The sequence below is a fragment of the Melanotaenia boesemani genome, chromosome 8, assembly GCF_017639745.1.
Source record: "Melanotaenia boesemani isolate fMelBoe1 chromosome 8, fMelBoe1.pri, whole genome shotgun sequence".
Classification (NCBI taxonomy): Eukaryota; Metazoa; Chordata; class Actinopteri; order Atheriniformes; family Melanotaeniidae; genus Melanotaenia; species Melanotaenia boesemani.
In genome coordinates, this window is record NC_055689.1 from 15,137,830 (window position 1) to 15,157,102 (window position 19,273).

At 35.9% G+C, this 19,273-nt stretch overlaps 2 protein-coding genes across 17 annotated transcripts in view; both read right to left on the reverse strand.

The window, feature by feature from the left end:
• tcf3a (transcription factor 3a) overlaps positions 1–6,957 on the reverse strand; it is a 30,907-nt gene extending 23,950 nt beyond the window's left edge. For 9 of the 10 annotated variants that reach the window (XM_041992395.1, XM_041992401.1, XM_041992399.1 and 6 more), the window contains exons 1-3: positions 6,423–6,957; positions 1,128–1,224; positions 690–762 (exon numbers count right to left, since the gene is read on the reverse strand). In XM_041992395.1, coding sequence (XP_041848329.1) covers positions 690–762; positions 1,128–1,181 — 127 coding nt within the window. In that variant the 5' untranslated portion in view covers positions 1,182–1,224; positions 6,423–6,957. The remainder of the gene's footprint in view (positions 1–689; positions 763–1,127; positions 1,225–6,422) is intronic. The other variant, XM_041992397.1, reaches the window with a different exon arrangement.
• Positions 6,958–10,802: 3,845 nt separating this feature from the next.
• map2k2b (mitogen-activated protein kinase kinase 2b) lies at positions 10,803–16,014 on the reverse strand. Of its 7 annotated transcripts, XM_041993361.1 has the most exons (13): positions 15,869–16,014; positions 15,431–15,538; positions 15,125–15,265; positions 14,827–15,037; positions 14,524–14,670; positions 14,308–14,385; positions 13,998–14,049; positions 13,663–13,787; positions 13,096–13,309; positions 12,824–12,876; positions 12,660–12,721; positions 12,497–12,542; positions 10,803–11,830 (listed from the first exon to the last, which is right to left on the reverse strand). In XM_041993361.1, exons 3-13 carry the CDS (start codon positions 15,211–15,213, stop codon positions 11,720–11,722), a joined length of 1,188 nt encoding a protein of 395 aa, XP_041849295.1. In that variant the 5' UTR covers positions 15,214–15,265; positions 15,431–15,538; positions 15,869–16,014; the 3' UTR covers positions 10,803–11,719. The 7 variants fall into 7 exon arrangements, with proteins under 7 accessions (XP_041849295.1, XP_041849290.1, XP_041849291.1 ...); XM_041993356.1 differs by having other exon boundaries at positions 15,125–15,538; XM_041993357.1 differs by having other exon boundaries at positions 15,125–15,258; positions 15,431–16,014.
• Positions 16,015–19,273: the final 3,259 nt, after the last annotated feature.

Sequence of the window (19,273 nt, forward strand, 5' to 3'; positions counted from 1 at the left end):
GTATGACGTGGATCTGGAATAGCAAACATTGATACACTAAAAGGAGAACTTGGCAAGGACATATATGACAGCAACACAATGGGACCAAAAAACACCCCGAATCAAGAAAAATGTCTGATCTCAAGTAGCATGAACTGCTTTGTCTGCCGTAAAGTGCATACAAACTAACTACAAAGGTTGAGCTGGTAGCTGATTGAACAGTACTTTATTAATGAGTGTGATGAAGATGAATAACAGTGCTAGATGAAAATGAGTTATGTGGAGGGAACAAACTAGGGTGTGAGAATGCAGGACAAGGGGAGTACAGTTCTTTCACTGAGTAAGCAAAGGAGATAATTTGGCTGCTCCCATCAACCCCCATCCTTTGCCGTTGTTCTTAAGTGATTGAATGGCAACAGCTGAGAAGGTGAGGGAAGAGACACCTGTGAGGCAAAGATGAGGAGGTCTAGGGGCATCACACTACAATAATCAGTAATATGAAATCTCGCTTATGAGAAAAAGAGAATAAGAATCAAATATTTTTCCATTAAATGAAAAATAAATTAAAAATGGAAGTGGAGTAGTAAAACTGGAAAAGAAGGGTTTTTAGCTTGTTGTTGGAGATACACCAAGGCTGAAATGAACAATAACCTTCTCTTACTAGCTATAGGTGACAGAAGAGAAATAAAACTGTATAGGTATTTTCTTACCAGAACCTCCAAACTGACTGCTGGCGAGCGTTGTTGGCCCATTTTTACCATTCGAAACTGGAAGCTCAAACATCTGAAAATAGAAGAAGAAATTTGTAAAACCACTGAAAGCTAATATAACATCCTGATGTACCCTTCTTATTTATCCAAAAGCTGATTAAGAGGTTATTAAAAGTGCCCCATCGTCATGAACCAACAACCCCAATGGGCATGAAGCAAGACACTTTGTGACTTCTTCAGTTAATGTGACAGTCGACAGATAAACGCAGTGAAATTCTTTAAACCCTCACTGATCGTGAATGCCATTCATTCAACCCAACTCAACAAAAGTTCTTTTTTTTTTTTAATTAAAAAAATTATATGTTGTTCTGTGACCACTGAGGGAACTCTTTAAGATTCACACTGGATAAATCCAGGCAATCTGTAGAGAAATCTTACCGCGGTAAAATCCAGCAAGTCGCTGAGCTCCTTGTCTGTTTCCACTGCTGACATTCTCTGCTGCTGTTCACTGGGCCCTTTCAGTCTCAGCAACTGACTACAAGCAGAGGTAAGAATAACATGAGTTTATTCTGCTCATGTGTAAGATAATCAAGTAATCTATTCAATATAAATATATATATATATTCTGAAAATGTGGCAATGTATTGGATAAAATTATTGCCTTTTTTAATTCGTTATGGTCAACTTAGAAAAATATTACTTTTGTGGATATAAAAGTCAAACAAAGATTTTTAGTGTTTATTCCAGAACTATTTTACTAATTGTCAATATTTTACCCCAGATTTTTTAATAAATTTAAAATTCTTTTTAAAAGTGTGTCAATCTTTATTAGCTTTAATTTTGTTTAAAAAAATTCAATTTTCTCCATTAATTGAACGCAAATATGGATTACAACTAAGTCACTGAATACTTACATCAGTCCTAAAAAATTAATAGAAATATAAAAAAATAAAAAATATTGGTTACTGCCATATATATATATATATATATATATATATATATATATATTTACCCCCAGTTAAAAGAATGTTGTGACTGGTGTAGTGGGAAAATTCCTACAAGTATCATTTTGAAGTTGTTTTTGTTACACTGGCCCTCAATTTGATCTATTATCGCATCATCTTATACGCCCACTCAAACATCTTCTTCATTATTCCACATGTACTGTATCATTTTATGCATAAATTACTCCTAATATCTGCAGTATGTTTTTTTCATCCTATAGAACTGCCATATTGCTATTTGTATAACTGACTGACCATGCCTTACAAAAACCATTATTAGGGCTGGGCACGTTAATGTTGTTAAATTTTTTTATCACGTGTTAATGCAGTTTTTCCTCCCCCCCAAAGTTCTTGCTCATTGGCTCTGAACACAGAGAAACCATATTGCAGCTGCTTGCAGTCCAATGCCTCTTCCTCCATGTCTTGTCCTACTGCAGCGCTGTGTCTGATGTAATCAGGACAGAGCGGGTTTATTAAAAATGAATAGATGTTTTCTGTCTGGCACTTAAGAAAGAAAAAGAACCAACATTTATCTTTGTCCGTCAAAACACATGCAAACGGGCAGGAAAATTGTAAAAAGCCCATAGTTTCCAACCTAAGAAAAAAAAAGAAAAAAAAAATTATAATACTGGTACTTTTAGTGTCATTATGTTGTGGAAATTAAATGCAATAATTTAATGGAAAAACAAAACTGAAAAATTGCTAAAAAAAAAACAACTCATTTTGTTATTATACATATAAATAAAAACATTAGTTCTTTTTTAGTTATGTATTAAGAGCCATTGTGAAAAGTCTAGAAATCCACTTGCAGATTCGAAGCCACAGGTTGCAGACCCCTGATTTAGTGTTTGTAAACCAAAATTAACTGCATTTTCTTCATATAACAGTGGGCCAACTGTTAAATAAAAAGAATATTTTGCTCATAACAATGTGATTCATTGTAACATGCAATTAATTGCGATTAAAAATTCTAATTGTTGTCCAGCACTAAAAAGTATTTACAAAAGAGATCTTAGCTGTTATTTTTCTTTATTTAAACTTATTTCAGAAATGTACCATATCAAGACGCACTGCAGAACTTCTGTTATTCTCTGTGAGGTTTCCCCTATCAAAAGCTAATTCAGCATCCATTTTTTATCCTACCTGTATACTGTGAGCTCTCTCAAGTCTGTAAAAGACTGTATTGACTATTTTCTTATCTTTGTTCTATCTCTTTCTTCCCCTCTCTTCTCCTAATAGTGTCTTCTTGCATTTCTTTGCTGAATCAGCCTCTGTGCGAGTTCACATCGGCTTGTTTGCTAGCATGTGACGTGGTGAGCAAAGCAAAACTCAGCTGTAACCTCACACAGCGTTCCGGATGAAAAAGTTGTATAGTGCGGTTTCTTTGCTTCAGGACACTGCTGGACACTCCACATATACACATTAGGAAGATAATGACAACTTGAGCAGCGAGAATATGAACTCCTGTTCTTTATGGTGTAACAAAAACAGAAAAGTAGTCAATAAATAGATAAAACTAGAAGCACTCAGGGCAGACCTCAACCAAGTCAGTCTTTTTTTGCCATTTGCCATTGATTGTGGGCATTATTTTTTAGTTTGAAACTCTAAAGACAAAATTATCCCTATCTCCCCATAGTAAAGAAGCGTTTTTTTTTTTAAAAATCCTGGATCCAGGCAATGATCTGGATCGCCCCCCAAAATCAAATCACATGTTTCTTATTCCATTTCTGAGATTTCCTGAAAATCTCATCAAAATCCGTCCATAGCTTTTTGGGTTATGTTGCTAACAGACAGACAGACAAACCTAGCCTGTTTGATGATGATGGAAGTAAATTTTATTTTAAAATTGTTGGCCAACTTTTTCAATTATGAATGATACATGTGTGGACAATAGTTAGTCTGCTGAAAAGGCCTCTCCTCAAAAAGGGCTAAACAAGCTGGACTTCCATTCAGTAACTGCTGCATGTACACAATCCACAGGGACATTTACTGAGAAGTCTTCATGGAGTTGAGTAGATGAGAAAATTTACATCAAACAAATCCTTGGAAAGCAACAGATGGGAAAAGAGTAACTGGCTTACATTCAGTTTTCAGTGAGCACTTTGCATTCTCTACTAATCTTTTAACTTTACTGTCTATGTATGTCACAAGACTAAACTACACTTTAAGTGATGTCCTTAAGTACTGACAACATTATGCAAAAATATAACCAGTTCTAAGAGCAGCCCACATCTAAAAAGGGTGAACATGATTCAGCCACAGGCCACATTGCTGGGCTCAGGCTGCTTCCTCCACCTCAAAACCAAGTGACTCCAATAACTGCAAAAAATTTCAAAAGTGATAACCGGACATGCTGAACTCTCTAACAGGCAAAGATATTGCAAGCCAACATCAGGACAAATGGTGTCCATGTGTGGAGAACATCTTAAAAACTACCATATTTAGAAAGGACAAACAAGCAAGCGAGATTTTAAAAAAAACAAACAAAAAAAATCATAAAACTGCAGTAAAGCCACCAAGAAGAAACATAGTGTTATTTCATACTGTGTCATAGAATTTTAATTAAGTCAGAGAATGATATAAAGGCAAATAAACATAAAATGTCCTGTAATTAGTGCTGGTCAGCATCATTGATGACCTTTTCACTGGTTCAGTTTACTAGAGCTTGGAATGCACTGTTATTGTTTTTAAGCCCTGAAAGTTTAAATGACTCTCCATTATCTGAGAAAGAGACACTGTGAGGTTCAGCAAGTTACCTTGACTACTGGCTGAAAATACTGTTTCCATGTAAGTGCTAAAATTATGCTCATTATGAGCACCAATAACATATATCCACCATTTCTGTTGCATCAATGTGCAAGATTAAACAGTTATATAAAAACTATTAAAATAATACATTCTTTACAGATAAATTTGACTTCAAACGACTGCCAACCAACACTGACCTAAATTCACCTCCTGGGATACTTTTATTATACAATAACAGTAAGTGTATGATTCTTAAAAGAACTTTACACTTTAAAGGTCACGATAAATCTAGCTATATCTATATATAAACATTTAGAAGTAATTAAAATTATGATGGATCTAAAACAACTCTCAATTATTTCTTAGGATGTTACTTATTACTGTAATTTTGTCAATTATTTTTGTGGCAAAGGGGCTAGTTTGTGGTGGGAAATTATGGCTACTAACCAAAATAAGTTATCCTAAAGCAAGCAGGCCGTATTTTAAGAACATAACAGGTTTAAATGGGGGTCTTTGGCTGGTGACCTCAAGTGCATTAAAGGTGTTACTGCAGTGACTGCAAGCCTAACAGCTGAATAACTTATTTCCATATCATCACTGATAAATTGCTTTTATGCTACAGCAAAAACTAGGAAATGGCTATTCCTGGTGGTTTTAGTTAGGTGAAGTAACTAGAAATTTGCTCCTCACATTAAAACATAATTAAAGTATAATTTAGAATTTATTTTACATGTAAAATTCGAGGAAATATTGTAAAAACAGAGTTGACTTCCAACTTTGTTCGAGTAACACAACTATAAACATCACAAGTTTGCAACATAACTAATAAAAGACCATGACGAGTGTCTGAAAGCATGACAGAAGGTAAATACTACAACAAATATAACAAACAAAAGAAAATAATGGTACAGCAGGTAACGGAGAAATGCGAAACTATCAAAGGAAAATACGGTGACCGCATATAATCTAGCAATTTCTCTCAGTTAGCTGAGGTCAAAATGGGGGATAAGTGCTTAGCCCCTCCTAACAAATGGAAGTTGCCTACGCTTGTCTTGAGCACCCCCACCTTTGGCCTGCGCATTTGGAGAAAAGTTAAACGACTGAAATAGACAAGCAACGATAACGGCTACCTGGCGGCAAATAAGAGGGCAGATCATTGGCGGCAGCATGAGTTTTAAAGGCTCGTCGGTACCTTAAAATACCACGGGACGTTTAAAAGGACAAAAAGAATTAAAAAAAAAACAACTGTTGCCTGGCCGCACGTCGAGGAGCAGGATGAGACACTGATGAAAACAAAGACTCGGCCACTAATATTTTTACTCGAGTGCAAAAAGTAAATAAACCATAAAATAATGCCAGAGTCTCAAAAAAGAATTTACCAAAATGCGTTTGCCGTTTTCAGACTGAAAAAGAAAGATGTTTGGCTATATGCCACGTATTAACAGTGACAGGCAGGATGGGTGTTTAAAGGCAAAAAAAAGTTATACTTTTTATGTGGATATCAAAATCAATGCATAATTATTTTACACACAGGTTGTATTCGTGAAATTCCAATCTGTACAAAATGAGGGGGAAACTAGCATAACAGCCGCAAGTAGTAATGTTATAAAAGAAGTCAACCGGTTTACATTAATGTTATACGGCCGACATTCAGAAATAATGGCTACATATTAGCACTACAGTCAACAAGACCCCAGGAGAGCTAACTCAGCCTGGTAATATGCTAATGTGTTTCAACGTTACAGCCCATTGAAGTGAACAAAGACGTCTTTTCCATCACACGCAAGCTGCTAATGCTGTGTAATAACACTCCGAGCTCACTCAGGCCGAGGGGACGAAAACCCAAGACCCCACTTTTCCCGGCTACTCAGTACAACTTGAAACATTGCTACTTAAAATTTGGATATTACACCGGTACCAAAGTTAACAAAAAACTTCTGTGTGACATGCTTACGTCTGTTACGAATTTGACAACATTTACCTGGATTTAATAAAGTGGCATCCAACTAGGGAAAAGAACGGTAGTAGAAGAGAGGAAAAACAAAGTTAGGGATAGGATCCTTCTCCCGTGGTCCGGACTGTGAGCTTGATGAAAAGGAAAAGACAATATGAACCACTCCTCTGTTGCCTTGTCTCGTTGTCGTCTTAGTCACGAAGCTAAAAAAATGTCTCTCGCATAAAGCATGACTCTTGTGTTGCTCTGTTTCCTTTTAGTTACAGAAACTGTAAGCATTTCATTTTCCAAGTAGACATTTTAGCAACCTCCACATTGTCGGTTCCAATGGAAGATCACTCCGCAATACAGCCTACGGTAGGACATGGACACTAAAACATCAGCAGTGTCCAATTTCTACTGAAACGAAGAAAACAAACGAAGCAGGTTTTGATTCCGTGTATATTAATGCAGTGAATATTGTTAGCACCTAAAAATCTCACCGCTTGAAGCTGTGAACAACAGACAAATGGTCTAAGTAGCAATTTGCGGGGATCTACGTCGACATGCGGATGAGTACAACGAAAAAGCCCAACAAACGCTAGTGTAGCAGAAGACAGAAAGATAATATCAGAAGGAGGACCAATTGGAGACCACTAAAATTTGATTGACACATAGGCTGCCCAAGTATATTTCAGCCTCAACCTTTAGGGCTGTCTTGGCTTGCCAATGGGTTTTGTGGCATTTCAATTTTGTTAATAAACAGTGTCCTGGCCAAAAAAGAGAAGTGGAGGGGAAATGTCATGCCAAACAAAATAAGATAATATGTAAGTTTCTTTAATTTGCAACGTCACTTAAATTCCTTACCAAAAGCACTATGCACACGTTTTTATATATTTTATGCTACACTGATATAATATCACGAATGTACGGCATTAAAGTATAATTATGCATTATCATTTTACTCAGTTTATCCACAACATAAACATATCAGTGTCTCAATATCTTGTCATGTGTTAAGTGTCGTCTTGGTTTTTATAACGTCAATATACGAACAATATGATGAAAAAGGACTGTTTAAACACAAATTGTAATTGAACCAGAACACTAGAACATTTTGTGGTTGATTCATGGTTCATACACTTTGTTTTTAAGGGTTATTTACCTTGTTAAAGAACAGTATGTTGTGTAATAAATACTTAAACATTGAGCAGCTGAACACCTGCATTCAGCAGTATGTCAAATTAAGTTCACCTGTAAAGGTTAAAGTACATTTTAGGTACATTCTGACATCATACAACAAGCTGAATATCACTTACTCTTAGTCAGTAATGTACACTAATTGTGGACCTATCAAAAACACATGAACATTGGAAAATGACTAAACATGCATAATTTATATATATATATATATATATATATATATATATATATATATATATATATATATATATATACATATATATATATATATATATATATATATATATATATGGGGCAATTTTCTTTGTGAACAAGAAACCAAAACAAAAAAAAAAAAAAAGATAAATTGAAAAATTTTAACTTTGGTGTATTGCATGAGTTGTACCTTTGTTGTCATGTAAGCTGTACTTGATACTAGCTTTTGTTTTTCAGACTTTCTAGAGAAAACCTCAACTGGTTAGTCGGGAAACAACCAAAGTAACATCTGTGCTGGCCTTTACGAGAAAAGTCAGCCATCCACTTTGTGGTTTACAAACATGCACATGCACACATGCACGCCATGTGTTGCAGACATGCAACTGAATCACACACCTGTATGTGATTAACAGTGGGTCTGGTTAACATGCAATTCTTTTGAGTTAAATTATCCTAAGGCTTTTAAAAAACAAGATATTTTCATTTGCAGCAATGTCTCTTTTCTGCCTTTCTCTTAAAGATGTACTTGAATGAGAACGGCTGCAAGGGTACGGCTCAATTCCGATTTGCAACTGCATGAAGTTGGTGTGAGCACATCAACCTCATTATGACAAAACTAGTTTCATGTCACAGATTCGGTGTGATGCTCCTACAGTACACCTGGGGAAAGATGGTGCATATTTTCGCATAGAAGCGATCATATCACTGCTTTATGCAAAGCATCAAAGGTTGTTTGGTTTGATGCTTTTTTAAAAGTAGGACAAACAAGACTGGGGAAAAACAACATCAAGGTTGTATGGCAGAAAGCAAAAAAGAGAAAAAGGCTATATTTAGAGTGGAACTCCATTTTCCTAACCCCAAAGTGTGTACCCTCTTCTCCACCCACGCTTTACTGGGCTCTTTCGTCTTTTAGACACAAACTCTAAGGCTTTGTAAATGGGTTACCCCCAAGCAGCCACCCACGCATCAGGTACAGTATCAAAACCTGGGGCATCCTGTTATGACTTCTGGTTTCCTGTTTCCTGTATAAAAAAAAAAAAAAAACTCCCCCCCTACCCCACCTCTGTCTCTCAAACACAAACACACTTCACACTCCAAGACTTGTCACACAGCAAACAGAGCAGGGGTGGGATCAGCCATTAGCACCCCATTCCAGACAGTGTATATTAACATTACTGTCTGCACTGTCAAATATTTAAGAACATATGAAATTATCACACTGCCAGTTAAGACTCAATAAAAGTTTTCTACTTTTCAGTCACGTTGAAGATTTCATTATGTGTTTTGGTGAGTTTTGTTTTTGTTTGTTTGTTTTTCCCTTGGGTACCACAGATTTTGATTTACTAGCAGGCAATTTTGAGGCCACTGAAATATAAAAATGTCATTACGTTGTATGGGGACTTGAGCAGCTGTTTCAACCCATTCCTCACATTCATTTAGTTTTTATTTCATGTATACATACCGCCATTTCATGCGCCAATGAGGAAGACGTACAAGCGTCCAGGGACCATTGGAAGAGCAATAACAACAGTGTGTGCTCGTGTGTGAACTGTGAGTCCTGTTTGCTACAAAATAAGAAAAACAAAACTGTGACAGACAACATGTTATCTCTGTACATCCCCTACTATGATACCTGAGCTCTTTCTCAACAGGGGTTGGCCACATTGCTTTAATGAGCAAAAATCTTTTTACTTTCCTGCAGAGGCTTCAGCCTGCTGTGCTGCATGTTCAGCGATAATGGGCATGGGTAACTGTATGACACAAAGTCCCAACCTAATATGTTGAGGCATTTGCTGGGGCAGACACACAATTTTAGCTCAATCATTCAGTTTATTATTGCAGAAAGTATTTCATTTTTTTAGTTTTGGATGCAGGGATTGTCACCTTGTCCTTTCTTTACATGAATGCGTAAACAGCTTAAATGTTATTGGTATTGTTTGCAATAATTAAACGAGCCTTTCTTCTCATCTAGAGAGGGCCTTAGCACTGTACGGACCGCTTAGACACACTTCAATTCCCTTTATAAGGAAAGGGGAAATGCACCATAACATCCTGCTCTTTTTTTCTCATTTTTAGCTCATCCCGTCCCTCTTTCTTGCAGATTGGAATTCATTAGCAATCAAAGAGCCACTGACAAACGCCCAATCTTAATTACCCTCTCATTTGCATATTTGCATATTAATGACTGCAGACTTTGCTGTTTTTCTGCTGCAGTTCTCCCCCTCCCATCAACACTTCTCAGACATAGCCACACCACATACTGCAACACTGCCATTCACTGAGCTCAAGGTCTCACACCTTAAGTCTGGACCCTGGACACTCGAGGCAAGACATTTTATTTATTAACCAAATGTAAGCCAAACAGATTATCATTGTTCTTTTTAATCTTACAAAAGTGGAATAATGTATATCAGCTCTGCTATTTTCTGATCTTTAGTTATTCAGTTTAGTTTATTAGGTTAAATATAACATAACACTCGGCCCAGATATATTTTCATGTCTCAGTTTGGTAACAGCCCACTTTAGATTGCACTTGTACCTGAGCCTCTAAGTGATAAGTGCCTCCTTTGCTGCCCTCTTCTGTTTAATTGTTAAAATCTGGTAAAAGAAGCCAGAAGAAGATAAAATACATATATTTTACTGAATAAGATGATAAAAAAAAGACAAATCTTGGAACAACTTTAAAATAAAAACTGTCTTTGAACAAAGGTGTCAGGAAGACGCTTACAACATAAAGAACAAAGACCAAGGAGAAAATGCCCCAACACAGGAAGCACATGGCAAATCTATGTCCTGTTTACAGCACAAAATACATAACACAATGACAATTGTTTGCAGCTGACATTACTCATTGAGCCCCGATGCAGTTGCTGAAGAGGCAAGTGTTTCTTGATACAATAGGTTCTTTCCAGAACTGAGTTTCTAGTTTCTAGCCAGCCTCTGACTAAATCATGATTACACTGATACAAACAATAGAATAATATCATGATGATAAGTAATTCAGGAAGAAATTCAGAACGCAAAATGGAGCAGTGTATTGAAGTTTTTATTTATTTATTTACTTTTGACTTAGAGTTTGACATGAGGGTCATGCTATAATGGTTTGAACATTGTGCTTCACCTCAAGACATCTCAAAATGAGTTAAAAAGTCATGTCAAGAAACATTCTACACACAATCCTCTCTTCCTAATACAAGTCAAGTCAAATTTATTTCTTTACCACACTTAAGACAACCTCCGTTTACCAAAGTGCTGCACAGGACAGACAATAAAAAAGCAGACAGCAATAAAATAAAATACACTCATAAGCAAAGTCTCAAATAACAGTAGAAAATATCAAATAAATTTAAAAGTTAAGCAACCATAATTGAATCTGTTCAGTAAAATAAGCTCTTAGATTTCTCACTGTGTTTGCATAACATTGTTACAACGGTACAAATTCCTCATTATGGCTATAACAGTTTGGACTGCAGTGCACTGTGAGCTTAAAAGAAATTCAGGAAAAAAAAGCATATTCAGTATTCAAAATCTTTATTTTAATTTTTATAAACATTTTTGTCAGCTTTAATGGCATGTGCAGGATCAGAACACTATGGTGGGGTAAGAGTGGATTAAAAAAAAAAAAAAAAGATGAAACTGAATCGGCTTTACAAGAATAAATAGTCCAGCACTGGCCAAGCCATACTACTTTAAATGGATAGTTCAGCTGGCAGAGCCTCTGTCTCCCATGCAGGAGGCCAGAGTTCAATTCCCCAGGGGATGAAATAACACCTAACGCTACTGCCTAACCACTGTAAGTTGCTTTGGATAAAACTATCTGCTAAATGAATGTTACTCAAGGATTTACAGGCTCACCTAAAGGAGATGATGGAAAACAAGGAGATTTCAGTTTATCAGAGTATGGTGGTGGGTAGCGTGTTTTTAACATACTGTCATACAGATTATCTTCAGTCTGCAGTGCATGTTGGGGTGCTGGGTTGGTCCAGTCCCATGGTTCTACAAAGCCAGCCAGCAAAGTCTACCTCCTCTACCTCAGACCGTTTGATAAATGTGTGGTTCTGTAACAAAGCACAAACACAAATAAATTAAATTCTCATATCTGAACTTAAAAGTGCTTTGTTTCACCTTCAGGAGAAAGCAGTCAGCAGTCAGTCTCACTTTGGAGAATCTGGGATGATTCCTGACAGGAGAGCCAAGCTAAAAGCTACTCAGAAAGAGGGCTAAGAGAAAAGTCAATTTCATATGAATCCAAACCTTAAAAAAATTAATTGCAGTTTAAGGAAATTCTATATTGTGGACATTTACTCTCTATACATTTTCTCAACTGAAAAACATCCATATGGTAATAATTTCTGCAATACAGACACTTTCACAGTCATGCTGTCTTTTTTTCTGAGCATCCTTTGGCCTCGTTTGGCAATCAAGAATCTTCCCCATTTCTCCTAACTCAGAATGTACTGACTACTGTTCTCTGCAGGTAATACTCATACCACCCATAGCTGATGAGTCAAGTTGTTGAATAAGGGAACAAATATGAGACTTTGCTTGACTTATTGTTATTTCTGCGGCTGTGTAGATCTGAAACACCCCCAGTGTGAAATGACGCCATGTGAATGCAGGAAGAAAATTGAAATGTTGCCAGAAAGGAGCACAATGTAAATACTTTCTCCAACTTGGATTTCCTAAAGAGAATGGGGCACAGTAGAAAATGTGAGGAAACTTACCATCAACATTTTCAAGTCAGCTCTTTCAGCAGGATTCTTCACTAGACTGTAGAAACAATTCAAGAAAGTTTGTTTAGGGAGATCTCTACATCCAAATTAGGAAGGAGTTCTTCGACGTAACTTCTGATAGTTACAACACTTGAAAGAGCATATTTTGCCTCACCACTTTGTCACAAAATCCTGAAAATCATTGGTGAATACACCATCAGGTATTTTAGGAGGAGGCTGAAATACAGAGGAGGAAACTTGAGTAAAAATGTTGTGTGACCTTAATGATGTTGTGGGAAGGAAGGGAATATGACTTTGGAGAAACTCCTTGATACTTACCTCATTGACTATGTAGTCTAATAGTTCAAAGATGGCCATTACAGGACAATGACCTGGGGAAAAAGGCATGATTTATTTAGTTTAATGTTTTATATAATTACTATTGAAAACCTAGTGAAAAACAGTAAATATTCCTCTAGTATCACAGAGAAGTAATTAACATCATGGCTTGTCATTTCTAGTGGATTTTAGAATGGCTTGCATACAAATTGAGCAACTGTAGTTTTAAATAGCTACTTGAAACATGTTTTGTATGTGTATATGATGCTCACCACTGACAGGTCTACCTGGTGCTCTAGGTCTAGGTGAAGTTTTGAGTGCTCCTCCCTCAGTATCATCCAAAACGGGGCGTCCAAATATGGCTTCCAGTTCTTTAGCATCCGGAGGGGGGATTGGGTAGCGTCCGATTGAGAGCTCTACAAGGGACAAACCCATACTCCACACATCTGACTGCACAGAATAGTGGGTTCCCTGCAATCTCTCGGGCTGCACAGCAAACAACACACAAAAAAGTCATTAAATGAACACATAATAAAGGTTGCTGCTCACTGTTTGTTGTTGCTCACAGTTTGACATAAAAGGTACTGGACTAGAGTTAAATTAGTATTATTAGATTAGATTATACCATAAAGACAACATAAAAAAGTTATTTACATTAAAGCCAGTACCTTTAATCAAGTTAAAAGACATGTTACTGAACACTACACACTGGCATAGGATTAGAACATTTCTGATCAAAATCACATCACAAATCAATCAGGTATATAGGCAAGAGAGTATGTAGATAAGTAAAACGGTATCAATGATTTTGAGACATAATTTAGAGAAGATCAACATACCGACATGTAGGATCTTGTTCCAACAAAGGAATTAGCCATAGAGTCTATGAGCTGCCCACTCACACCAAAGTCACACAGCTTGATCTCACCACGTGAATTTACCAGTATGTTGGAGGGCTTCACATCTAAGAAAAGGGGGGTAAGAAAAGGTCTACTAATCTGCAAAGCCTAAAATCAACTGATCTTGATCACATACTTGTTTTCAGAGTAACCACTATAAATACATTGATAAGCAACCAAAATAAAGATTTCCTTGCTATGTGTGCATTGTGCATAATAGAAAAAACTATATTCTTAAATGGTGCAAATCAACAGCTTAATAAAAATTATGATACCTCTATGCATGATTTGGTGTTTTTCTCGTAGGTAGGCAAGGCCTCTCAAAACCTGGAACAAAACAAAACGAAACTATTACAAAAGTCAATAACCTTAAATAGCTCTGATGTGAAACAACACAGAGAAACCAGCATGAAACCTGTTGGGGCCCATGACGTGTTTATGCATATAAAGTGTATGGTTTACAGTGAGCTCAATGGAAAAACTGAAGAGTGAATATGTGACTACTAAAGTTCTTAACTGCTTAGACTTTGATAAAATTGCTCATCTTACAATGATTTAGATTAAACAGTGTGTCAGAGTACTTACAGCAATGCTGACTTTACCCAGAATTTCTTCAGGAATCCACTTTGCTTCTTTCAACACCTGATCCAGAGACCCACCGTCCTGAGAGAGAGAGAACAGAACACAACAAAATATATTGTATACACACACACACACACACATATATATATATATATATATATATATATATATATATATATATATATATATATATATATATACCCTCTCAGTTTCTCTCACCATGTGTTCCATGCATATGCTGATCTCTCCATCGCTGTAAAAAGCTCCATAGAATCCCACAATGTAGGGTGAATTACACTCATGCAGGACCTGAAGCTCTCTGATGATCTGGTTTCTGATTGAAGGTTTAATTTCTAGGCGAATAAGCTGAACAGAAAAAAAAGTTGTGACACTATCAAGTACATTTAATATAAACAATAAATGCACCTGATTAACTAGTCTGGTATAACTTCTTTGGATAGGAACACAGATCGTAGTTTTACCACACAAGTATCATTACTTTTTTTTCTATTTGTAGCTTACTTTTCTTGCCATGATTATGCCTGATGGTTTGTGGCACTCTTTGTTGACTACTCCTCCATTTCCTGCACCCAATTCACAGATTCGATAGAAATCATCGTCTTTCAACTCGCCGACCTTGGCCTTCTGGGTAAGAAAAGCTTCTAGTCTCTTCTTCTGTTGTTCATCCAGGTCCAGCTCCTCCAATATTGTTTTAAGTGATTCTAAATTGGCCCTGAGAAAACAGATGAAGACTGGAGTGACTCCTCTGTCAAGTGCACAACAACTTTTACCATTTATTGAAAAGATGCAGAATACTTACTCTGCTTCAACATCTGAGATAGTGGGAGAGGATAATCCTTCGCTGGTGGGACCAATGTTTAAGGGCACTGGTCTCTTTTTGGGGGCCATGCTAACTTGCAGATAAACTATGAGGTAGGATTTAGTGATGCTTTGCTTCAGGCTACAAATGATAAATAGTTAAGTTAAAAACCTCCTCAAAGAGACTTTGTACTTTAGCCAACAGTAACACTGTTAACATCATAATCACCCTCCAGCTCTGGAGGTTTAAACGAAAACTAATTATAAGCTTGTAGATGCTAATTAGATAACTTAAATAATTCGTTACCTGTCACGCAAACTAACTGTTGTCAGGTCCAAGAGTCATCAAAGGTAAATGATTTTGAGTACCTCCTTCAAAATAGGCTTGAACACTGCTTCTGCTTAAATGATCAGACTTACAAAACAAACACCAGGGCATTAATTAATTAATACAAATACAGTAGAATAATGCTAACCTTAACTAACTTCAGAGGACCAGACGTAACTTGTTTGCAAGCTAACAAGCATTATGGTCACTGCGCTGATACTGACCAAGTTAATGTTAATTTCATTTACACAAAATTAGCTAAAACGTAATGGCCAAATAAATATATTAAAAACTAACGCCATAACTAGCAGCATCCCACGTTAGCTAACTTTATCTGTTAGCTGTTGAATGACAGTAGCACATTTATAGCTAGGTAAACAAGCCGTCCGTTCTTTTACTGGGGAACACTTCCAGTACCGTTTTCCCACCCTCCTGTTTCAAAAACACCCGGTTATCGGGCTGTTGGCAGGTATGGTTGCCGCAGACAAACACCGGGTTCCAGCGCCCCGTACCATCAGCAGAAGAGACGGGGGGGCGGTGCAGTATGGAATCGCCGCACTTCGCCTGTGATTGTAGCGTCACATCTCGCGATATTTTCGCATTCGACCGAGATTTTGTAATGCCATAATAACAAGCCATGTTCTGAAAATTTTAAGTAAGAGTATTTTTTTTTGTTTTTTTTTGTTTTCTAAGCACCACTAAGAACTAGGGATATGCCTAAGCCTATAATATCAGAAAAACACAACCATTTCACCCCGAATTACAGTTTAAACAATTACGTCAGCAATTGAGGAAAAAGAAGTAATACATGCTAGTCTGATTAAAAATGTCTCAAAATGGCTCATTATTAAAACCAGTTTGACTGAACAAATCCAGACATACGGGCAAGAGAGTGATGTAGTTATAAATTATTGTTATTCTATATTTTCATTCAGCAAGTGCAAAAGAACACCCTAAACAGCCAAATATGTTTAAACACACACAGACAGATACACATACAGCTAAAGAAAGAAACTTAATCAACATACAATAGAGCTTTGGGGAAGTTTAAACCCAGAAACTTTAAATAAATTTTATTAAACACAAATACATAATATTTCTTACTAATGTCACCTTCTCTATACTAAAACTGATTAGCACAGAGACAGAACAATATTATTCTTATTCTCTGCCTTAAAAACATTATGTCTTGCTAACAGATATACTAAGCAAAGCTGTGAAATTTATAGCTGTGTGGCTTCCTTTCACTAGGTGGCACTCTTGTTCACTTTTTTTTACAGCCTGTAGTTGTGTAGTTGTATTAGACTGATCTGCAACTGCATACATAGAAAGAAAGGAGGACTCAGAGTTAATATGAGAACAGTGCAAGCACATTTCATATGAAAAAGAGATAAAACTACTATTCAAACTTGGAATACATGGAATAGTTTTACTATTTCTTATGTATATATTTCTTGCTCTTATTGGCTTGTCAGAGTCTCCATCTACATGCAAAACAGATACCAAAACCTGGTTTAATTTATCATAGTTAAAATAAAGTCTTAGAAATCCTAATGTGTTGGTTGTGATGGGTTTCTGGGATTTGTCTTGGTAATGGCGTTATACTCTTTCTGGTGTCTCAAAATTGTATGACCTTATTTTTAGGTGTTTCTTAGACATTCATAAAGTAATCATGAAATTCTAATAGATAGAAATAGCGGAGGTGAAGCTGAGGTCTCAAAGAAAACTGAACTGAATAACTCAAGAGTACTGAATTGCTAGCAAAGTAAATCAAAACCTCAACTGACTTCAGGAAGCTCTAACAGACTCAGCTGCACTGTTTTTGGCTGCAATAAGCAAATGACTGGATAAACAGGGACACAGAAATCTGTAAAAAATTGGAAGGGAAAACTTCTTTTATTTTTTCATTTTTATAAACCTTTCCTGTCCAGCATTATGACAGCAGAATGATGTTCTGGCTGCCGTGTTGTGCTGACCAGATTTACTTTGCCAAGAGGAGCCTTATGGGTATGGAGCTCCCCTTGAATCTGAAATGTTATTTGTTATTATATATATTATGTATATATATATATATATATATGCATATCTTAATACTTAGGCATAAAGTGGCAAGAAGAGATAAATGTGATAGTGAATTATTCTTAAACATTAAATCAACAATGGTTATAGTTTAAATTTATTAAATACATTTACTGGCATTTTGCTGTATAATTAGTCAAGTAGATCACTTTGAGAAGTTACTCTACAATAAACTTTCTCAAACAGGTTTCACCCAGCTGTTATAATCCAGCCACTTCATCTGATACACTGATACCTGACCCATGTCCCACACACACTCAGAATTCAATCACACTCAGAATTCAAATGCCATCCTATTCTGTCCTAAATGTCAGTGCAACCAAAGTCCCCCCCAAAAAGTTGAGGTTCTGAGAAAGCAGACTGTCACGTGTGTGTGTGTGTATAATATATATGTATGTATGTATTAGCTATTGTATCTAATTATAGGCCATTATATTATTCACTGTCAGTTAATTTGACAACTTGTTGAGAAATGTAGTTACTAGATAGAAAACAAACAAAAAACTTAAACACATACTCACTGGCCTTCCACCCAACCAGAGACTTGATTTTATTTGGTTTATATTTTATTTATTTTAGTTTTTAATTGTCTGGATTTGATATTGTTTTTTTTTCTAATTGTCCACTTTTATTATATTTTAATCATTTTGATTGTTTTATGTTATTTTTACTTTTCTTTGTTGTTTGGTACTTTGTTTAGCTGTGGCTGGTGTTAAAGGCCTTTATAAATAAGCAGATGATGATTAAATAATTATTTCTTGTTTGTAGAGTAATTCTGTCTACTTCAATGTCCAATTTAGCACTAACACATTAAAAGAAGTAATCAGAAAAGTCTATAACCTGAGGGGGAAAATCAGAGAAGAAATATTAAATAAAAATGATGATACAAGGAAGCTGGGAATAGATTACAGGAATTAAATGGTGAGATATTATCAAACCAAGGTAGAGACATATCTTCTGTTTTGTATGACAGCCAACTCAGTAAATTTATGTAGAGAAGAAGTTATTTTGCAAGACAGATTAGACACATACAGCAAACAAACACAACTATTTTAGAGATGGGGTCTATCACCACCCAAAAACAGCAATGGAACAGCACAAAAAGCACAACAAGGTGCATAGCAAGTGTACTAGTAAAAATGGTACACACTCTGCTAAGATATTTATTTCCATAAATTAAAATAAGATAATAAACAAATTTTTTTTGTAATGGCTGCAAAACAACTGTGAAATAACTATCTGGAATATACTTGGGTGAACATTCAATGCTTCACTGTAAACTATTGAATAACATTCAAAATATTATGAGTTTAATATATAATTAAGTGCATATAAGTTAGATAATATGAATGCATCAACGTATAGGAAGCATTTCACAATCGTTAACAAGTGAATATGCTGTGCTGCATGCAGACCACTGGGTATGAACACAGTGGCTGTTTATAAGAGGTCACAAAATGAAAGAAAAAAGGTTTATATACAGATTTCAGTCATGTTTTGAACTGAATGTTAACCAATTTTTATTTCTTTATACCATCTGAACATTTTTAATAAAAGCATCAGAGAAATATGGTGAATGAGACATTGGAATGAGGTGTGACAAAGCGCTCCAAATAGAAATCACAGGCTAAAAAGGTTGAGACCCACTGTTTTTATTCTTATTATACTGCATTTTATAAAAGTTAAAAAGATTGCAAATATAAATTAAGATTATAAAATATATATACTTATACTGATAATTAA

Excerpts from the sequence above, each read along its gene's own strand:
- map2k2b (XM_041993361.1), bottom strand. The coding sequence starts at position 15,213 with ATGGCCCCCAAAAAGAGACCAGTGCCCTTAAACATTGGTCCCACCAGC. Across the intron at positions 15,038-15,124 it reads ATCTCAGATGTTGAAGCAGA|GGCCAATTTAGAATCACTTA; the intron begins GTAAGTATTCTG and ends CTGTTTTCTCAG. Across the intron at positions 13,788-13,997 it reads ACACCAAATCATGCATAGAG|ATGTGAAGCCCTCCAACATA; the intron begins GTATCATAATTT and ends CCCTTTTCTTAG.